This window comes from Lampetra fluviatilis, chromosome 71 (genome assembly GCF_964198595.1).
Source record: "Lampetra fluviatilis chromosome 71, kcLamFluv1.1, whole genome shotgun sequence".
NCBI classification, from domain to species: Eukaryota; Metazoa; Chordata; class Hyperoartia; order Petromyzontiformes; family Petromyzontidae; genus Lampetra; species Lampetra fluviatilis.
The window spans coordinates 3,539,070-3,559,584 of record NC_136345.1 but is presented as its reverse complement, the minus strand read 5'-3'; the positions used below and the strand labels follow the sequence as shown (position 1 = coordinate 3,559,584).

The 20,515-nt window shown below is 55.6% G+C and overlaps 2 protein-coding genes across 6 annotated transcripts in view; both read left to right on the top strand.

Annotated features, from left to right (window-relative positions):
* LOC144953054 (splicing regulator ARVCF-like) overlaps positions 1–4,577 on the top strand; it is a 43,425-nt gene extending 38,848 nt beyond the window's left edge. For all 5 annotated transcript variants that reach the window (XM_078883569.1, XM_078883574.1, XM_078883573.1 and 2 more), the window contains one exon: positions 616–4,577. In XM_078883569.1, coding sequence (XP_078739695.1) covers positions 616–629 — 14 coding nt within the window. In that variant the 3' untranslated portion in view covers positions 630–4,577. The remainder of the gene's footprint in view (positions 1–615) is intronic.
* A 1,986-nt stretch (positions 4,578–6,563) lies between these two features.
* NCBP3 (nuclear cap binding subunit 3) lies at positions 6,564–19,638 on the top strand. The gene is made up of 10 exons (XM_078883422.1): positions 6,564–6,808; positions 8,418–8,483; positions 9,913–10,018; positions 10,770–10,895; positions 12,443–12,595; positions 14,934–15,025; positions 15,436–15,565; positions 16,094–16,193; positions 18,113–18,231; positions 19,279–19,638. The coding sequence occupies exons 1-10, from the start codon at positions 6,602–6,604 to the stop codon at positions 19,515–19,517; spliced, it is 1,338 nt and encodes a 445-aa protein (XP_078739548.1). The 5' UTR covers positions 6,564–6,601; the 3' UTR covers positions 19,518–19,638.
* Positions 19,639–20,515: the final 877 nt, after the last annotated feature.

The following is a 20,515-nucleotide window of genomic DNA, read 5'->3' as shown; positions in this document are numbered from 1 at the left end:
TACTACCACCACAACTACCACAACCACCACAACTACCACCACAACAACCACAACCACCACCACAACTACCACTACCACCACAACTACCACCACCACTACCACCACCAGAGTGTGTGTGTGCGTGCGTGTGCGTGCGTGAGTGTGCGTGCGTGCGTGTGAGTGCGTGTGTGTGTGAGTGTGTGAGTGTGCGTGTGTGCGTGCGTGCGTGTGTGTGAGTGCGTGTGAGTGTGTGAGTGTGCGTGTGTGCGCGTGTGTGTGCGTGTGTGCGTGTGTGTGTGCGTGTGTGTGTGTGCGTGTGTGTGTGCGTGTGTGAGTGTGTGCGTGTGTGTGTGAGCGTGTGAGTGTGCGTGAGCGTGTGTGTGTGTGTGTGAGTGTGTGTGGTAGGTGGTGTAGTGGTGAGCGCTGCGCTTCAAAACCCGGCGACCCGGGTTCAATTCCCGCTCACAGCCAGCACCAGTGACAGCGATTCTCTGACCCGGTCCTGGGCCTCCCCTAGGTCGACTCGGCCGCAAACGAGTGCCCTGGTGCAGCGGTGTAGTGTAGTGAGCAGCCCTTGCCCCTGCAGTCTGTTAAGGCTACACGGGGGACCTTTGTCTCTGTCTCCCACCACCACAGGCCGCAAGTACTGAGGAGAAGGCGGCCGGGGTGGAGTGCAGCGTGGAGCCGATCGAGAGCTGCAGCAGCAGCAGCTGCAGCAGCAGCAGCAGCTGCAGCAGCATCAGCAGCAGCAGCATCAGCAGCAGCAGCAGGAGGAGAGGGGAGGGGGGAGAGCGGCACTCCCCTCGGCTCGTGGAGCTCCGGGCGGCCACGTGGTTCGGCGGTGATCCCGCGGACGTGAGAGGCGGTGGTGGTGGCGGTGGTGGTGGCGGTGGTTGTTGTTGTGGTGGTTGTGGTGGTGGCTCCGTGTGTGTGTCTACGCGTCTGATTGTACGGACGGATAGATGCTCGCTGATAGACACACATGGATAGACACACACACACACGGATAGACACACACACACACGGATAGACACGCACACACACAGATAGATGCACACACACACAGATAGACGCACACACACACAGATAGACACGCACACACACGGATAGACACGCACACACACAGATAGACACGCACACACACAGACACGCACACACGCAGACACGCACACACGCAGACACACACGCAGACACACACGCAGATACACACGCAGATAGACACACGCAGATAGACACACACGCAGATAGATACACACACAAATACACACACAAACACACACACACTGATAGACACACACACACGGGGTAGTATGAGTGGCAGTGATATCCCTGAATGGGCTGTACCACTCGCCACAAACACAGGGGGGTGGTAGTAGGGTTGGGAGTGACGTGTGTGTGTGTGGGTTGTACCACTAGCCACACAACTGGGGTGGGGGTGGGGTTGGTAGTGATATGTGTGTGGCTGTACCACTAGCCACACAACCACGGGGGGGTGGTAGGGTTGGTAGTGATGTGTGTGTGTGGGTTGTACCACTAGCCACACAACTGGGGGGGGGGGGTAGAAGGGGCTGGTTTTGATATCACTGCGTGTGGGTTGTACCACTAGCCACACAACTGTGGGGGTAGTAGGGTTAGTAGTGATATCCATATGTTTGGACTGTACCACCAGCCACACAATCGTGGGGGTGGTTTAGTGCTATCCGTGTGTGTCTGTGTGTGTGTCTGTGTGTGTGTGTGTCTGTACTACTCGCCACGAATACACGGTGGGGGGGGGGGTGTGGGTTAGGGTCGTGAGCGCCGTACTAATCGCGGGACCATACGAGGGGGTGGGGGGGTTTGGGGCGTCGTGTATTTGCTGGGTTCGTGGTGGTGGTGGTGGTTGTAGACACTGCGGTTGTGGTCACGCCGAGTTAGTTGCTGCGGGTTTTAGTGGCTTAGTCTCTCTGTGTGTCTCTCTCTGCCTCTGTGTCTCTCTGTGTCTCTCTGTGTCTCTCTGTGTCTCTCTGTGTCTCTCTGTCTCTCTCTGTCTCTCTCTGTCTCTCTCTGTCTCTCTCTGTGTCTTTCTCTCTCGCTCTGTCTCCGCTCTGTCTCCGCTCTGTCTCTCTCTCTGTCTGTCTCTGTGTGTCTCTCTCTGTCTCTGTCTCTGTCTCTCTCTGTCTCTCTGTCTCTCTGTGTCTCTCTCTGTCTCTGTGTCTCTCTCTGTCTCCCGCTCTGTCGCAGCTCTGCCTCTCTCTGTCTCTCTCTTGCTCTGTCTCTGTGTCTCTGTCTGTCTCTGTGTCTCTGTCTGTCTCTGTGTGTGTCTCTCTCTCTCTCTCTGTCTCTCTTCTGTCTCTCTCTGTCTCTATCGCGTGCGTACCGGACACTAATAATTTTGTAATGCGTGGACGTATCAATTTTTTTAGAGCTTCGTGTGATGATGATGATGATTCTACCCTGCCGAGGGTGGCCGGGTGGTGGGTTGGGGTTTGGTTTGTCTCTCTGTCTCCCCATCTGTGTCTCTGTCTCTCTGTCTCCCCATCTGTGTCTGTGTCTCTCTGTCTCCCTGTCTCCCCATCTGTGTCTTTCTGTCTCTCTGTGTCTCTCTGTCTGTGTCTCCGTCTCTGTCTGTGTCTCTGTCTCTCTGTCTGTCTCTCTGTGTCTCTGTCTGTGTCTCTCTCGGTCTCTCTCTCTGTCACTGTCTCTCTGTCTGTGTGTCTGTGTCTCTCTCTGTCTCTCTCTCTGTCCCTGTCTCTCTGTCTGTCTGTGTGTCTCTCGTGTGCCCGGGCACCCTACCATCGAGCCGTCGTGATGATGATGGTGGGTGGCGTGTCGCAGGGAGTGCGTGTTCGGAACGGTTTGGAACGCTGGGCTTGTCTGGGACTATGAGATGTGTCTCTCTGTGTCTCTGTCTGTGTGTCTGTGTCTCTGTCTGTGTGTCTGTGTCTCTGTCTGTGTCTCTCTGTCTCTGTGTGTGTCTGTCTGTGTGTGTGTGGGGGGAAGGGTGACGGATTTTTTTCGGATAATAATTGTTTTCTATCAATATATAAATACAACGATAACGGTTTAAGATAAAACAAAAAAAATGGTCGTTTTTCGACAGCCAAACTGAGCGTGGTGGTGGTGACGGTGGTGGTGGTTGTGGTGACGGCGGTGGTGGTGGTGACGGTGGTGGTAGTGGTGGTGACATCTCGAGATGGCTCCGCTGTAGATCTATCAACTCAATTTCCCCTGCACCAGACGAGAGAGTAAACCCTGTGGGTTGACGGCTCTCTCTGTCTCTCTCCCACTCTCCCTCTCTCTCTACACTCTCTCTACACTCACTCTCTACACTCACTCTCTACACTCACTCTACACTCTCTCTCACACTCTCTCTCACACTCTCCACTCTCTCCCACTCTCTCACACTCTCTCTTGCCCCCCCCCCCCCCCTTGTCAGTGCCCCCCCCTTGTCACAGACTAAGTCCGATCTGATTGGTCACCCCGTGACGCGGCATGCGCCATGCACCCCCCAACCCCTCCCCCCAGGCGAGATGGATATCAATCATCACCATCATCATCACCATCATCAATCATCACCACCATCAATCACCATCACCACCATCAATCACCATCACCACCATCATCACCACCATTATCATCACCATCATCAATCATCACCACCATCAATCACCATCACCACCATCATCACCACCATTATCACCACCACCACCATTATCATCACCATCACCACCATTATCATCACCATCATCACCATCATCATCACCATTATCATCACCATCATCACCATCATCATCACCATCATCACCACCACCATCAATCATCACCACCATCACCACCATTATCATCACCATCATCACCATTATCATCACCATCATCATCATCATCACCACCATTATCATCACCATTATCAATCATCACCACCATCATCACCATTATCATCACCATCATCATCATCACCACCATTATCATCACCATTATCACCACCATCATCATCACCATTATCACCATCACCATTATCACCATTATCATCACCATTACCACCACCACCATCACCACCTCAATCATCACCACCATCAATCACCACCATCTAAATCACCACCACTATCAATCACACCATCACCACCATCAATCACCACCATCACCACCATCAATCACCACCACCATCAATCATCAATCACCACCACCATCACCATTGTGAAACCACCATCACCCCCCCCCCCGCCATTCTCCGCAACTGGTGCCCGTCAGGACGCCGCCACCCCCCTCACCTCACTCACCTCACCTCACTCACCTCACTCACCTCACCTCACTCACCTCACTCACCTCACCTCACTCACCTCACTCACCTCACTCACCTCACCTCACTCACCTCACTCACTCACCTCTCCTCCCCTCCTCCCCTCCCCACTCCCCACTCCCCGACACCACCAACCCCCATTGACCGGCATGGTGAAGTATGGTCGACCCAGAGAGAGATCGAGAGAGAGCGAGGTGGGAGCGGTGGCTGGGATACATTTGGTGGGTTTTGGTGATTGATGCTTTTTTATAATAATAATGATGATTACAATAATCAGTTTCTCAAAAGTCAAATTTCAAAATAAACCTCCGTTGTTTCTGTCGCCACGATGCTACAAGTCTTTATTGTTGTGGTTGCGAGTGGTTGCGGGTGGTTGCGTGTGTCTGTGGGGAGCGGTGGGTGTAGTGGTTAGCGCTACGAACCCGGCCACCCGACTTCGATTCCCGCTCACGGCCAACACCAATGGCGATAATCTGGCCCGGTCCTGGGCCTCCCCTAGGTCGACTCAGCCTCAAATGAGTACCTGGTGCGGTGTGTAAAAACATCGCCACTGGGGAGACAAAGGCGGCCGGGCGTGATGGTGGCCACCCACCCCCCTCGTGTACCTCCTTGCACACCAGGCGAGGTAGTCAACATCTCATAGCCACCGTGATGATGATGATGAGAGAGACACAGACCTGTAGACCAGGCGAGGTAGTCAACATCTCGTAGCCACCGTGATGATGATGGTGATGATGATGGTGGTGATAATGATGGTGATGATGATGGTGATGATGATGATGAGAGACACAGACATTGACAGCAGCAGCAGGCAACGTCAGGGTCGGAGCTGCCTCGACTGGACATCGGATTCCTCCTGCAGTATATAAAAACAGATTCTGATTCCTCTGGTCGTTTACCCGTAGTAAGATGGCCGTTTGCCCGTAGTAAGATGGCCGTTTGCCCGTAGTAAGATGGCCGTTTACCCGTAGTAAGATGGCCGTTTGCCCGTAGCAAGATGGCCGCTTGTCCGTAGCAAGATGGCCGCTTGCCCGTAGCAAGATGATCGTTTACCCATAGAAAGATGGCCGTTTACCCTTGACAAGATGGTCGTTTACCCGTAGCAAGATGGCCGTTTACCCTTGACAAGATGGTCGTTTACCCGTAACAAGATGGCCGTTTACCCGTAGCAAGATGGCCGTTTACTCGTGACAAGATGGCCGTTTACCCGTAGCAAGATGGCCGTTTACTCGTAGCAAGATGGCCGTTTACCCGTAGCAAGATGGCCGTTTGCTCGTGACAAGATGGCCGTTTACCCATAGCAAGATGGCCGTTTACCCCTGACAAGATGGCCGTTTACCCGTTACAAGATGGTCGTTTACCCATAGAAAGATGGCCGTCTACCCTTGACAAGATGGTCGTTTACCCGTAGCAAGATGGCCGTTTACCCGTGATAAGATGGCCGTTTACCCTTGTTAAGTTGGTCGTTTACCCGTAGCAAGATGGCCGTTTACCCCTGACAAGATGGCCGTTTACCCGTGACAAGATGGCCGTTTACCCGTGACAAGATGGCCGTTTACCCGTGACAAGATGGCCGTTTACCCCTGACAAGATGGCCGTTTACCCGTGACAAGATGGCCGTTTACCCGTGACAAGATCGCCGTTTACCCGTAACAAGATGGCCGTTTACCCGTGACAAGATGGCCGTTTACCCCTGACAAGATGGCCGTTTACCCGTGACAAGATGGCCGTTTACCCGTGACAAGATCGCCGTTTACTCCTGAAAAGATGGTCGTTTACCCGTAGCAAGATGGCCGTTTACCCCTGACAAGATGGCCGTTTACCCGTGACAAAATCGCCGTTTACCCTTAGCAAGATGGCCGTTTACCTGTGTAAACGTCATCGCAAAGGTTGACGGACATACACATTTTTTTAAAATGGTTAAAACAAGGACGGAATGAAGGAATCGTCCCTTCAGTAGACTGGGCGAATTAAATTAACCACCGATGCCGTCTGCCTAATTATTTGTAATTATCTAATCAAAATGGATATCAACCATCACCACCATCATCATCACCACCATCACCAACATCACCACCATCACTATCATCACCAACATCACCACCACCCCCATCCCCCCGCCCCTCCCACCCCCATCCCCCCGCCCCTCCCACCCCCATCCCTCCGCCCCTCCCACCCCCATCCCCCCGCCCCTCCCACCCCCATCCCCCCACCCCACCCCCATCCCCCCGCCCCTCCCACCCCCATCCCCCCGCCCCTCCCACCCCCATCCCCCGCCCCTCCCACCCCCATCCCCCCGCCCCCACCCCCCACCTCCCCACGTGGTTTCCGGTTCCACCAACAGCGATGGCCGCCGTTGGCACAATGGCGGCAGTCGCTGGTGGTGGAGTTGTTGTTGATGCTGTTGGAGTTGTCGACGGAGTTGTTGTTGACGTTGGTGGAGAGGAGCCGATGGACGTGGAGGAGGACCACGCAGACGAGACGGCGGCAGCGGCCGAGCGTGACGCGCTGGTGGCTGTGACCGTGCGTAGATCCATCGCGAATCTCCTCACGGTGAGCAGCAGCAGCAGGAGAGGGAGGCTTTCAGGCCTTCAGGCTCCTCGCGTCTCGTCTCGTGTCGTCTCGTGTCGTGGCGTGGCGTGTCGTTCGCCTGGCTGCCGCGGTGTGGACAGGGACAGCTGCCGAAGCTGCCGCGTGGAGTCGCTGGTGCCGCGAGCGAGCGGCTCGTGAGCTTCTAAATCATCCATCACGTGGATAGTTACAGACTCGTAGAGACTCATAGAGACACATAGAGACTCGTACTCATAGAGACTCCTACCCACAGAGACTCGTAGAGACTCACATAGACTCATAGAGACTCGTAGAGACTCACAGAGACCCATACTCATAGAGACCCACAGAGACCCACACTCATAGAGACCCACAGAGACCCATACTCATAGAGACCCACAGAGACCCATACTCATAGAGACCCACAGAGACCCATACTCATAGAGACCCACAGAGACCCATACTCAGAGACCCACAGAGACACACAGAGACCCATACTCAGAGACCCACAGACACAGAGACACACAGAGACCCACAGAGACTCAAAGAGACCCATACCCACAGAGAACCATACTCGTAGAGACCCACAGAGACTCACACTCATAGAGGCTCACAGAGACCCATACCTACAGAGACCCATACCCACGGAGACCCATACTCAGAGCCCCACAGACACCCACATAGACCCATACTCATACAAACCCACAGAGATCCATACTCAGAGAGACCCATACTCAGAGCCCCATAGACACCCATAGACCCATACTCATACAAACCCACAGAGACCCATACCCACAGAGACCCATACTCAGGAGGTCGTGGGTTGGCATCCCCATCTGCTGATGTTGCATCTGCTACTACTGGCTGCTGATGATGCTGAGGATGCTAATGTTGCTGATACTGCTGCTACTTCTGGTGATGCTTCTGCTGTTGATGCTGTTGCTGTTCATGCTGCTGTTGCTGCAAACCTGAACTGCATTCACATGCCCACTCGCTCGCGAGAATACTCACACTCACTCACACACACAGTCACTCACTCACCCACCCACCCAGCCACCCACCCACTAACTCACCCACCCACTCATCTACCTACTCACCCACCCAATCACCCACCCAGCCACCCACCCACTAACTCACCCACTCACCCACCTGTTCACTCTCTCACCCACCCACTCACTCACCCACTCACCCACCCACTCACCAACCCATTCACTCACCCACTCGCCCACCCATTCACTCGCCCACCCACTCGCCCACCCACTCGCCCACCCACTCACTCACCCACCCACTCACCCATCCACTCACCCACCCATTCACTCACCCACCCAGCCACTCACCCACCCACTAACTCACACACCCACTCACCCACTCACCCATCCACTCACTCACCCACCCATTCACTCACCCACCCAGCCACCCACTCACTCACTCACCCACCCACTAACTCACCCACTCACCCACCCACTCACCCACTCACCCACCCATTCACTCACCCACCCAGCCATCCACCCACTAACTCACCCACTCACTCACCAACCCATCTACTTGGACTGGACATGTGCCCACTCCGTGTCTGTGACCACGCCTGCTCCCCCCCCCCCCCCCACGGCAGGATACGAGTCGCAAGTACGAGAACAAGTCGGGGACTTTCATCACCGGGGTGGACGTCACGTCCAAGGTGGGTGGGTGAGTGAGTGGGTGGGTGGTTGATTGCTTGGGTGGGTGGGTGAGTGAGTGGGTGGGTGGTTAATTGTTTGAGTGGGTGGGTGGGTGGGTGAGTGAGTGGGTGGGTGAGTGAGTGGGTGAGTGGGTGGGTGAGTGAGTGAGTGGGTGGGTGTTTGAATGTTTGGTTGGGTGGGTGAGTGAGTGGGTGGTTGGTTGATTGTTTGGTGGGTGGGTGGGTGAGTGGGTGGGTGGGTGAGTGAGTGGGTGGGTGTTTGATTGTTGGTTGGGTGGGTGGGTGAGTGGGTGGGTGAGTGGGTGGTTGATTGTTTGGGTGGGTGGGTGAGTGAGTGAGTGGGTGGGTGGTTGAGTGGGTGAGAGGGTGAATGGGGGTGAGAGGGTGAATGGGGGCGAGAGGGTGAATGGGTGAATAATTGAATGGGTGAGTGGGTGGGTGAATGGGTGAGAGGGGGAATGGGTGAAACAGTGATTGAACGAGTGAATGGGTGGGTTAGTGGGTGAGTGGGTGGGTGGGTGGGTGAGAGAGTGGGTGGGTGGGTGAATGGGTGAGTGGTTGAATGGGGGTGAGTGGGTGAGAGTGTGAATGGGTGAATAAGTGAGTGGCTGAGTAGGTGGCTGGGTGAGAGGGGGAATGAGTGAATGGGTGGGTGAGTGAATGAGCAGGTGGGTTAGTGGGTGAATGGTTGTCTTCGTGAAATTGTGTGTGTGTGGAGCGGTGGTGCTGTGGTGGTGAAGGTGGTGATGGTGTTGGTGGTGATAGTGGTAATGGTGGTGGTGTTGGTAGTGGTGATGGTGATTAGGGGAGTGGTGGCACTGTGATTAGCATGCAGTGCTTTGAAACTAGATATCCGAGTTCAATTCCCGCTAACGGCCAACAACACCGGTGACGATTATCTGAACTGGCCCTGGGCCTCCTCTAGGTCGACTCAGCCTCAAATGAGTACCTGGTGTGCAGTAAACATCGCTAGCACTGGGGAGACAAAGGCGGTCGGGTTCTGACCTTCATAGGTGCTGCTCGCTAACAGCACTTGCTCCTACAGTCTGTTAAGGCTACACAGGGGATCTTTGTGTGTGTGTGTGTCTGTGTGTGTGTGTGTGTCTGTGTGTGTGTCTGTGTGTGTGTCTGTGTGTCTGTGTCTGTGTGTGTCTGGGTGTGTGTGTCTGGGTGTGTGTGTCTGGGTGTGTGTGTCTGTGTGTGTGTGTGTCTGTGTGTGTGTGTGTCTGTGTGTGTGTCTGTGTGTGTGTGTGTCAGTATGTCTGTGTGTGTGTGTATATCTGTGTGTGTGTATATCTGTGTGTGTGTGTCTCTGTGTGTGTCTATGTGTGTGTCTATGTGTGTGTGTGTGTCTGTGTGTGTGTGTATATATGTGTGTGTGTGTCTGTGTGTGTGTATATCTGTGTGTGTGTGTCTGTGCGTGCCACAGGAGGCTGTGCAAAGGAAGGAGCAGCGAGCGAAGAGGTTTCACTTCCGTGGCGACGAGGAGGCACCCCAGAGCGCCGTAGTCCTTGACAAGGACGCGCTGAGGAAAGGTGTGTACACGTGTGTACATGTGTGTACACCTGTGTGTTTGTGTGTGCGCGTGTGTACACGTGTGTGTGCGCGTGTGTGCGCGTGTGTGTGTGCGCATGTGTGTGCTCATGACCGGCTCCGGTTTGGCAGCGGAGGTCTCGCTCCGAATCAGTCGAGCGGCAATATCTTTTCATTGGCTGCGTAACGCTGTGGAAGCTACCTGGTCTGTTGCTCCGCACGAAGCTTCAGGTCTTCTCGGCCACGGTCATTCACTTTCTTTTCTACGCTTGCGAAATGTGGACCCCCCTAGTGGAGCATCTTCACCGGTTAGAAACGATTATCTGAACTGGTCCTTAGCCTCCCCTAGGTCGACTCAGCCTCAAATGAGTAGCTGGTGCGGTGTGTGTGTGTAACCCAGAAAACCATGGGATTGGTCTCCCTCTAATCTCTCTCCTCTCTCCCTCCCTCTCCTCCCCCCTTCCTCACCCCTCTCCCCTCCCTCTCCTCCCTCTCCCCCCTCCCTTTCCTCCCTCTCCCCCCCCCCTCTCCCCTCTCCTCCCTCCCCCCCCCCTCTTCCCCCTCCCCCCTCTCCTCCCCCCCCCCTCCCCCCTCTCCTCCCTCCCCCCACCCCTCCCCCCCCTCTCCTCCTTCCCTCTCCTCCCTCTCCTCCCTCCCCCCCCTCTCCCCCCTCTTCTCCCCCCCCCTCCCCTCCCCCCCCCTCTCCTCCCTCCCTCTCCTCCCCCCCCCCCCTCTCCTCCCCCCCCCCCCCAGCTGTGCCGGAGGTGCGTCTGGACGCGCTCTTCCTGGCCGGCGTGGACGACATGAGCACCGAGGAGATCTTCGCGCTCTTCCGGAACTACGCTCCGGCCTCCATCGAGTGGATCAACGACTCCTCCTGTGAGTGACCTCAGCTGCTGCTGTGAGCCCCGCTGGTTAACACTGAACCCTGTGGGAGTCTCAGTGATTAACACTGAACCCTGTGGGAGTCTCGCTGATTAACACTGAACCCTGTGGGAGCCTCACTGATTAACACTGAACCCTGTGGGAGTCTCAGTGATTAACACTGAACCCTGTGGGAGTCTCAGTGATTAACACTGAACCCTGTGGGAGTCTCAGTGAATAACACCGAACCCTGTGGGAGCCTCAGTGATTAACACTGAACCCTGTGGGAGTCTCAGTGATTAACACCGAACCCTGTGGGAGCCTCAGTGATTAACACTGAACCCTGTGGGAGTCTCACTGATTAACACCGAACCCTGTGGGAGCCTCAGTGATTAACACTGAACCCTGTGGGAGTCTCAGTGATTAACACTGAACCCTGTGGGAGTCTCACTGATTAACACTGAACCCTGTGGGAGCCTCAGTGATTAACACTGAACCCTGTGGGAGCCTCAGTGATTAACACTGAACCCTGTGGGAGCCTCAGTGATTAACACTGAACCCTGTGGGAGTCTCAGTGATTAACACTGAACCCTGTGGGAGCCTCAGTGATTAACACTGAACCCTGTGGGAGTCTCACTGATTAACACTGAACCCTGTGGGAGTCTCAGTGATTAACACTGAACCCTGTGGGAGTCTCAGTGATTAACACTGAACCCTGTGGAAGTCTCAGTGATTAACACTGAACCCTGTGGGAGTCTCAGTGATTAACACTGAACCCTGTGGGAGTCTCAGTGATTAACACTGAACCCTGTGGGAGTCTCAGTGATTAACACTGAACCCTGTGGGAGTCTCAGTGATTAACACTGAACCCTGTGGGAGTCTCAGTGATTAACACTGAACCCTGTGGGAGTCTCAGTGATTAACACTGAACCCTGTGGAAGTCTCAGTAATTAACACTGAACCCTGTGGGAGCCTCAGTGATTAACACTGAACACTGTGGGAGTCTCAGTGATTAACACTGAACCCTGTGGGAATCTCAGTGATTAACACTGAACCCTGTGGAAGTCTCAGTGATTAACACTGAACCCTGTGGAAGTCTCAGTAATTAACACTGAACCCTGTGGGAGCCTCAGTGATTAACACTGAACACTGTGGGAGTCTCAGTGATTAACACTGAACCCTGTGGGAGTCTCAGTGATTAACACTGAACCCTGTGGAAGTCTCAGTAATTAACACTGAACCCTGTGGGAGCCTCAGTGATTAACACTGAACACTGTGGGAGTCTCAGTGATTAACACTGAACCCTGTGGGAGTCTCAGTGATTAACACTGAACCCTGTGGGAGTCTGAGTCTGGCTCTGTGAGTCTTGGTGATCAACACTGAACCCTGCTGTGGGAGCCTTAGTCTGGCTCTGTGAGCCTCAGTCATTAACACTGAACCCTGTGGGAGTCTCATTGTGTGCTACAGGCCCTGCTGCTACTCGCTACTAGCAGCACTTGCCCCTACAGTCCTGCTGGAGGCTACCTTGGGGATCTTTGTCTGTGCCTTTGCCCTGTGCCCAGGCAACGTGGTGTGGCTGGATGAGGACTCTGCGTCGCGAGCGCTGCTCAGCCTGAGCCAGGACACCACCACAGACACCGCCACCACCACCACCACAGACACCACCACAGCCTCCTCCCTCACCACGGAGCCCAAAGCCCCCGAGAAGCCGCGAGGTGAGGGGGGGGAGGGGGGCTGGTGAGGGGGGGGGGCTGGTGAGGGGCTGGGGGTGGTGCATGGCACTTGTACTGGTCACAGAGACCCACAGACTCACTACACAGAGACCCACAGACTCATCACACAGAGACCCACAGACTCACTACACAGAGACCCACAGACTCATCACACAGAGACCCACAGACTCACCACACAGAGACCCACAGACTCACTACACAGAGACCCACAGACTCATCACACAGAGACCCATAGACTCACCACACAGAGACCCACAGACTCACCACACAGAGACCCACAGACTCACTACACAGAGACCCACAGACTCACTACACAGAGACCCACAGACTCACCACACAGAGACCCACAGACTCACCACACAGAGACCCATAGACTCATCACACAGAGACCCATAGACTCACCACACAGAGACCCACAGACTCACTACACAGAGACCCACAGACTCACCATACAGAGACCCACAGACTCACTACACAGAGACCCACAGACTCACCATACAGAGACCCACAGACTCATCACACAGAGACCCATAGACTCACCACACAGAGACCCACAGACTCACTACACAGAGACCCACAGACTCACCACACAGAGACCCACAGACTCACCACACAGAGGCCCACAGACTCACCACACAGAGACCCATAGACTCACTACACAGAGACCCACAGACACACTACACAGAGACCCACAGACTCACCATACAGAGACCCACAGACTCATCACACAGAGACCCATAGACTCACCACACAGAGACCCACAGACTCATCACACAGAGACCCATAGACTCACCACACAGAGACCCACAGACTCATCACACAGAGACCCATAGACTCACCACACAGAGACCCACAGACTCACTACACAGAGACTCACAGACTCACCATACAGAGACTCACAGACTCACCACACAGAGACTTACAGACTCACCATACAGAGACCCACAGACTCACTACACAGAGACTCACAGACTCACCATACAGAGACCCACAGACTCACTACACAGAGACCCACAGACTCATCACACAGAGACCCATAGACTCATCACACATAGACCCACAGACTCACCACACAGACCCACAGACTCACTACACAGAGACCCACAGACTCATCACACAGAGACCCACAGACTCACCACACAGAGACCCACAGACTCACCACACAGACCCACAGACTCACTACACAGAGACCCACAGACTCATCACACAGAGACCCATAGACTCATCACACAGAGACCCACAGACTCACCACACAGACCCACAGACTCACTACACAGAGACCCACAGACTCACCACACAGACCCGTGACCCCACGCATCCACCAGGGGGCACTGCCACACCGCAGTTATTGGTGGCAGCTGTCTGTGTGGTGTAGTAGTGTGTGGTGCAGTAGTGTGTAGTAGTGTGTGTGTGTGTGGTAGTGTGTGTGTAGTAGTGTGTGTGTGTAGTAGTGTGTAGTAGTGTGTGTGTGTGTGTAGTAGTGTGTGTGTAGTAGTGTGTAGTAGTGTGTGTGTGTGTGTAGTAGTGTGTGTGTGTGTGTAGTAGTGTGTGTGTGTGTGTAGTAGTGTGTAGTGTAGTAGTGTGTAGTAGTGTGTAGTAGTGTGTGTGTGTGTGTAGTAGTGTGTGTGTGTGTGTGTAGTAGTGTGTGTGTGTAGTAGTGTGTGTGTCGTAGTGTGTGGTGTAGTAGTGTAGTAGTGTGTGTGTGTAGTCCCATCGGTGAGCTCTTCCGGCAGGCAAGGCTGTGTTGGCTGGGTCATGTAGCCCGCATGCCCAGCCACCGCATGCCTAGACAGCTTTTGTTCGGCCGGATCGAGAGGGCTAAACGGGCGCGGCACGGGCTAGAGAAGAGATGGAGTGATGTGGTACAGGAGGACGTGGAGCTGAGTGGACTTGCCGATGACCGGTACCAGCGGTGTCAAGATCGGCCTCAGTGGAGGAGGCTCGTGAAGGACGCTACTGGGCAGTTGGAGGCAGTCGCCCTCCAACAACAACGGAGGGTGGAGTAGCGACGCTCACAACAACGAGCGGAGCGCCGGGTGGCTAAAGCACAGCAAGTTGGTACAGTAGGGGGCACAGGTGGTGCATCAGCCAGTCGTCTCGGTCATCTCGGTCAGTCGACCCGTGGCACCTGCTGGGTCTGCCCCGTGACCTCCTGCCAGCGGGCGTTCGACACTTCACGTGGTAGCCTCAAGGTGCACTTGGCCTGGCACAAGCGTCGTGGTGACGTCACCGCCACTTAGTGGCGAATGGCGGTTGTTGTTGTGTGTGTGTGACTGTGTGTGTGTGTGACTGTGTGTGTGTGACTGTGTGTGTGTGCTAGTTGATGATGAGTACCTGAGTCTGATGAGCGATGGGGACACGGAGGAGGAGGAGGAGCCAGGGGAGTGGGTGGCACCCAGCAACTCTGAGCAGGTACCGTCGTCACGGTAACTGTGTGCGTGTGTCTGTGTGTGTCTGTCTGCGTGTCTGCGCGTGTGTGTCTGTGTTTGTCTGAGTGTGTGTGTCTCTGCGTGTCTCTGCCTGTATGTGCATGCGTGTGTATCTGCGTGTGTCTGCGTTTGTGTGCGTCTGCGTTTGTGTGCGTCTGCGTGTGTGTGTCTGCGTGTGTGTGTCTGCGTGTGTGTGTCTGCGTGTGTGTCTGCGTGTGTGTGTCTGTGTGTGACTGCGTGTCTGCGTGTGTGTGTGACTGTGTGTGTGTCTGCGTGCGTGTGACTGCGTGCGTGTGTGTGACTGCGTGCGTGTGTGACTGTGTGTCTGTGTGTGTGACTGTGTGTGTCTGTGTGTGTGTGTGACTGTGTGTGTGTGTGTGTCTGTGCGTGCAGCAGCAGCAGCAGCAGCGTGGTGGTGAGGATGGGGAGCGGGGGGAGTTTGCCGTGTTGAGGAACGACCTCCGCCTTGTCACTGCTGCCCACGCTCGCCCCTGCCCCCTCTACATGCGCTTCTCTACCGCAGGTACCAGCAGCAGTAGCAGCAGCATTAGTAGTAGTAGCAGCAGTAGCAGCAGTAGTAGCAGCAGTAACAGCATTAGCAGTAGCAGCAGTAGCAGCATTAGCAGCAGTAGCAGCTGTAGTAGTAGCAAGTAGCAGCAGTAGCAGCAGCAGTAGTAGCAGCGGTAGCAGCAGCAGTAGTAGTAGCAGATTAGTAGTAGTAGCAGCAGTAGCAGCAGCAGTAGCAGCAGTAGCAGCATTAGTAGCAGTAGTAGTAGTTCACAGTGACTACGTCTCTCCCACAGGAGACAGGAAGGAGATGGGGGCTGCCAGGAGGAGCCGCTACTACATGAAGTAGCAGCAGCAGCAGTAGTAGTTCATGGTGTGCGTGTCACTGAGTAGTTCACGGTGTCCGTGTCTCTCCCACAGGAGACAGGAAGGAGCTGGGGGCCGCCAGGAGGAGCCGCTACTACATGAAGTAGCAGCAGCAGCAGTAGTAGTTCATGGTGTGCGTGTCACTGAGTAGTTCACGGTGTCCGTGTCTCTCCCACAGGAGACAGGAAGGAGCTGGGGGCCGCCAGGAGGAGCCGCTACTACATGAAGTACGGCAACCCCAACTACGGTGGCATGAAGGGCATCATCAGCAGCTCATGGTGAGCGCCACGCGCCGGTACCCTCGGCGCGTCCACCGGCGATGCCCGAGGCTACCTGGGGGAGCTTTACCTGTGTGCGTGTGTGCGTGTGTGCGTGACTGTGTGTGTGTGACTGTGTGTGCGTGCGTGTGTGTGCGTGTGACTGTGTGTGCGTGCGTGTGTGTGCGTGTGACTGTGTGTGTGTGCGTGTGTGCGTGACTGTGTGCGTGTGTGTGTGACTGTGTGTGTGTGCGTGTGACTGTGTGTGTGTGACTGTGTGTGTGTGCGTGTGTGTGACTGTGTCTGTGTGTGTGCGTGTGACTGTGTGTGCGTGACTGTGTGTGTGTGCGTGTTTGACTGTGTGTGTGTGCGGGTGTGTGGCTGTGTGTGTGCGTGTCTCTGTGTGTGTGCGTGTGTGTGTGCGTGCATGTGTGTGTGACTGTGTGTGTGTGTGTGACTGTGTGTGTGTGACTGTGTGTGACTGTGTGTGTGACTGTGTGTGACTGTGTCTGTGTGTGTGCGTGTGACTGTGTGTGTGCGTGACTGTGTGTGTGTGCGTGTGTGACTGTGTGTGTGTGTGCGTGTGTGTGTGACTGTGTGTGTGTGACTGTGTGTGTGCGTGTGTGACTGTGCGTGTGTGACTGTGCGTGTGTGTGTGCGTGTGTGGGTGACTGTGTGTGCGTGCGTGTGACTGTGTCTGTGCGTGTGTGTGACTGTGTGTGTGCGTGTGTGTGTGTGACTGTGTGTGTGCGTGTCTGTGTGTGTGACTGTGTGTGTGTGACTGTGTGTGTGTGTGACTGTGTGTGTGTGACTGTGTGTGTGACTGTGTGCGTGTGTGCGTGTGTGGGTGACTGTGTGTGACTGTGTCTGTGCGTGTGTGACTGCGTGACTGTGTCTGTGTGTGTGTGACTGCGTGACTGTGTCTGTGTGTGTGTGACTGTGTGTGTGTGACTGTGTCTGTGTGTGACTGTGTGTGTGTGACTGTGCGTCTGTGTGTGTGTGACTGTGTGTGTGTGTGACTGTGTCTGTGTGTGTGTGTGTGCGTGTGACTGCGTGTGTGTGTGTGACTGTGTGTGACTGTGTCTGTGCGTGTGTGTGACTGTGTGTGACTGTGTGTGTCTGTGTGTGTGTGACTGTGTGTGTGACTGTGTGTGTGTGTGACTGTGTCTGTGTGTGTGACTGTGTGTGTGTGACTGTGTGTGTGTGTGGCTGTGTGTGTGACTGTGTCTGTGCGTGTGTGTGTGTGACTGTGTCTGTGTGTGTGACTGTGTGTGCGTGCGTGTGTGTGACTGTGTCTGTGCGTGTGTGTGTGTGACTGTGTGTGCGCGTGTGTGTGTGTGACTGTGCGTGTGTGACTGTGCGTGTGTGTGTGACTGTGTGTGTGTGACTGTGTGTGTGTGTGTGTGACTGTGTGACTGTGTCTGTGTGTGTGCGTCTGTGTGTGTGTGACTGTGTGTGTGCGTCTGTGTGTGTGTGCGTGTGTGGGTGACTGTGTGCGTGCGTGTGTGTGCGTGACTGTGTGTGTGACTGTCTGTGTGTGTGACTGTGTGTGTGTGACTGTGTGTGTGTGTGACTGTGCGTGTGTGTGACTGTGCGTGTGTGACTGTGTGTGACTGTGTGTGTGTGCGTGTGACTGTGTGTGTGTGACTGTGTGTGTGTGCGTGTGTGTGACTGTGTGTGACTGTGTGTGTGTGTGACTGTGTGTGTGTGACTGTGCGTGTGTGTGTGCGTGCGTGTGTGTGACTGTGTCTGTGTGTGTGTGACTGTGTGTGTGTACGTGTGTGTGTGTGTGACTGTGTGTGTGTGTGTGACTGTGTGTGTGTGACTGTGTGTGTGTGCGTGTGACTGTGTGTGCGTGTGACTGTGTGTGTGACTGTGTGTGTGTGACTGTGTGTGTGTGACTGTGTGTGTGTGACTGTGTGTGCGTGTGTGTGCCACAGGAAGCGCCGCTACCACTCGAGGCGTCTGCAGCGCGACGTCTTCAAGAAGAAGTCGCCCACCAGCGGTGGTGGTGGTGGTGGTGGCGGGGGGGCAGCGTTCAGTCGCTCACACGGCGGCGGTGAGAGTCACCAGCAACACCATCATCACCACCAGCAACACCATCATCACCACCACCATCATCAACACCACCAGCAACACCACCATTACCATCATCACCACCACCATCATCACCACCAACACCGCCGTCAACACCACCATCATCATCACCACCACCATGATCACTGTCACCACCATCACCATCACCACCGTCACCACCATAATCACCACCACCACTATCACCACCGTCACCACCGTCACCACCACCGTCATCACCACCATCACCACCACCATCACCACCGTCACCACCGTCATCATCACCACCGTCATCACCACCGTGATCACCACCGTCACCACCACCATCACCACCGTCATCACCACCATCACCACCACCATCATCACCACCGTCATCACCACCATCACCACCACCATCACCACCGTCATCATCACCACCGTCACCACCGTCACCACCACCATCACCACCGTCACCACCACCATCACCATCGTCACCACCGTCACCACCACCACCATCACCACCGTCATCATCACCACCGTCACCACCACCATCCCCACCGTCACCACCACCACCGTCATCATCACCACCGTCACCACCACCACCACCACCATCACCACCGTCATCATCACCACCACCGTCATCATCACCACCGTCACCACCGTCACCACCACCATCCCCACCGTCACCACCACCACCACCGTCATCATCACCACCACCGTCATCACCACCGTCAACACCGTCACCACCACCATCACCACCGTCATCATCACCACCACCGTCATCATCACCACCGTCACCACCGTCACCACCGTCACCACCATCACAGTCATCGTCGTCGTCATCCCACACCTCCCATTAGCACGGCAGGTGTTGTATGACGACGCCCCCCACCGTGACCCCCCCCGTGACCCCCCGCCGTGACCCCCCCCCGTGACCCCCCGCCGTGACCCCCCACCCCCTCCGTGACCCCCCGCCGTGACCCCCCCCCCCCCCCCCGTGACCCCCCGCCGTGACCCCCCCCCCCCGCGACCCCCCGCCGTGACCCCCCCCCAGAGCTGCGTGAGGTCCCCGAGGAGACGATCTTGGAGGAGGACGAAGAGGAGGAGGAGGAGGATTTGCCGACTTTGCTGATCGGCGTCGCAAAGCCACCACCACCACCGCGGCGGTTCATAACCACGTCCACGGGCGGCCAAACGTCTCGCGACCTCGTCAGTCCGACTCCGACTCCGCCGACTCCGCCGATGACGACTCCGACGACGACGACATGGACTACGACCTCGAGCTGCGGATGATTTCTCAGCCGTCGCAGCTGCAGCTGCTCGTGGTTGGCACCACCGCCGCCACTGCTGCTGCGGCAACACCGGCGGTGAAGTGTGGCGGTGGCGGTGGTGGCGGTGGTGGCGGTGGTGGCGGTGGTGGCGGTGGTGGAGCGGCGATCCGGCTGTCACGGATGACGATGTACGCGGACGAGGTGGAGGCTCGGCTGAAGACGATCCGACAAGCGGTGCGGGGAACGCGGTACGGCACACGGCGACGTCATCACCGTCACCACCATCGTCATCACTGTCATCATCATCACCATCACCGTCAACACCACCATCACCACCACCACCATCGTCATCACTGTCATCATCATCACCATCACCGTCAACACCACCACCACCATCGTCATCACCGTCAACACCATCACCACCACCACCATCACCACCACCATCGTCATCACCGTCAACACCATCACCACCATCACCACCACCACCATCGTCATCACCGTCAACACCATCACCACCACCATCACCACCACCATCATCGTCATCACACCACCATCACCACCACCACCATCGTCATCACCGTCAACACCATCACCACCATCACCACCACCACCATCGTCATCACCGTCAACACCATCACCACCACCGTCAACACCATCACCACCACCATCATCGTCATCACACCACCCATCACCACCACCACCATCGTCATCACCGTCAACACCATCACCACCACCACCATCACCACCACCACCATCGTCATCACTCACCGTCAACACCATCACCACCATCACCACCACCACCATCGTCATCACCGTCAACACCATCACCACCACCACCATCACCACCACCATCATCGTCATCACACCACCATCACCACCACCACCACCATCGTCATCACCGTCAACACCATAACCACCATCACCACCACCACCACCATCATCGTCATCACACCACCATCACCACCACCACCACCATCGTCATCACCGTCAACACCATCACCACCACCACCATCACCACCA

Coding starts and splice junctions, on each gene's coding strand:
- NCBP3 (XM_078883422.1), top strand. CDS start 6,602: ATGGCCGCCGTTGGCACAATGGCGGCAGTCGCTGGTGGTGGAGTTGTT. Junction 8,484..9,912: donor GGGTGGACGTCACGTCCAAG/GTGGGTGGGTGA, acceptor TGCGTGCCACAG/GAGGCTGTGCAAAGGAAGGA. Junction 10,896..12,442: donor GTGGATCAACGACTCCTCCT/GTGAGTGACCTC, acceptor CCCTGTGCCCAG/GCAACGTGGTGTGGCTGGAT.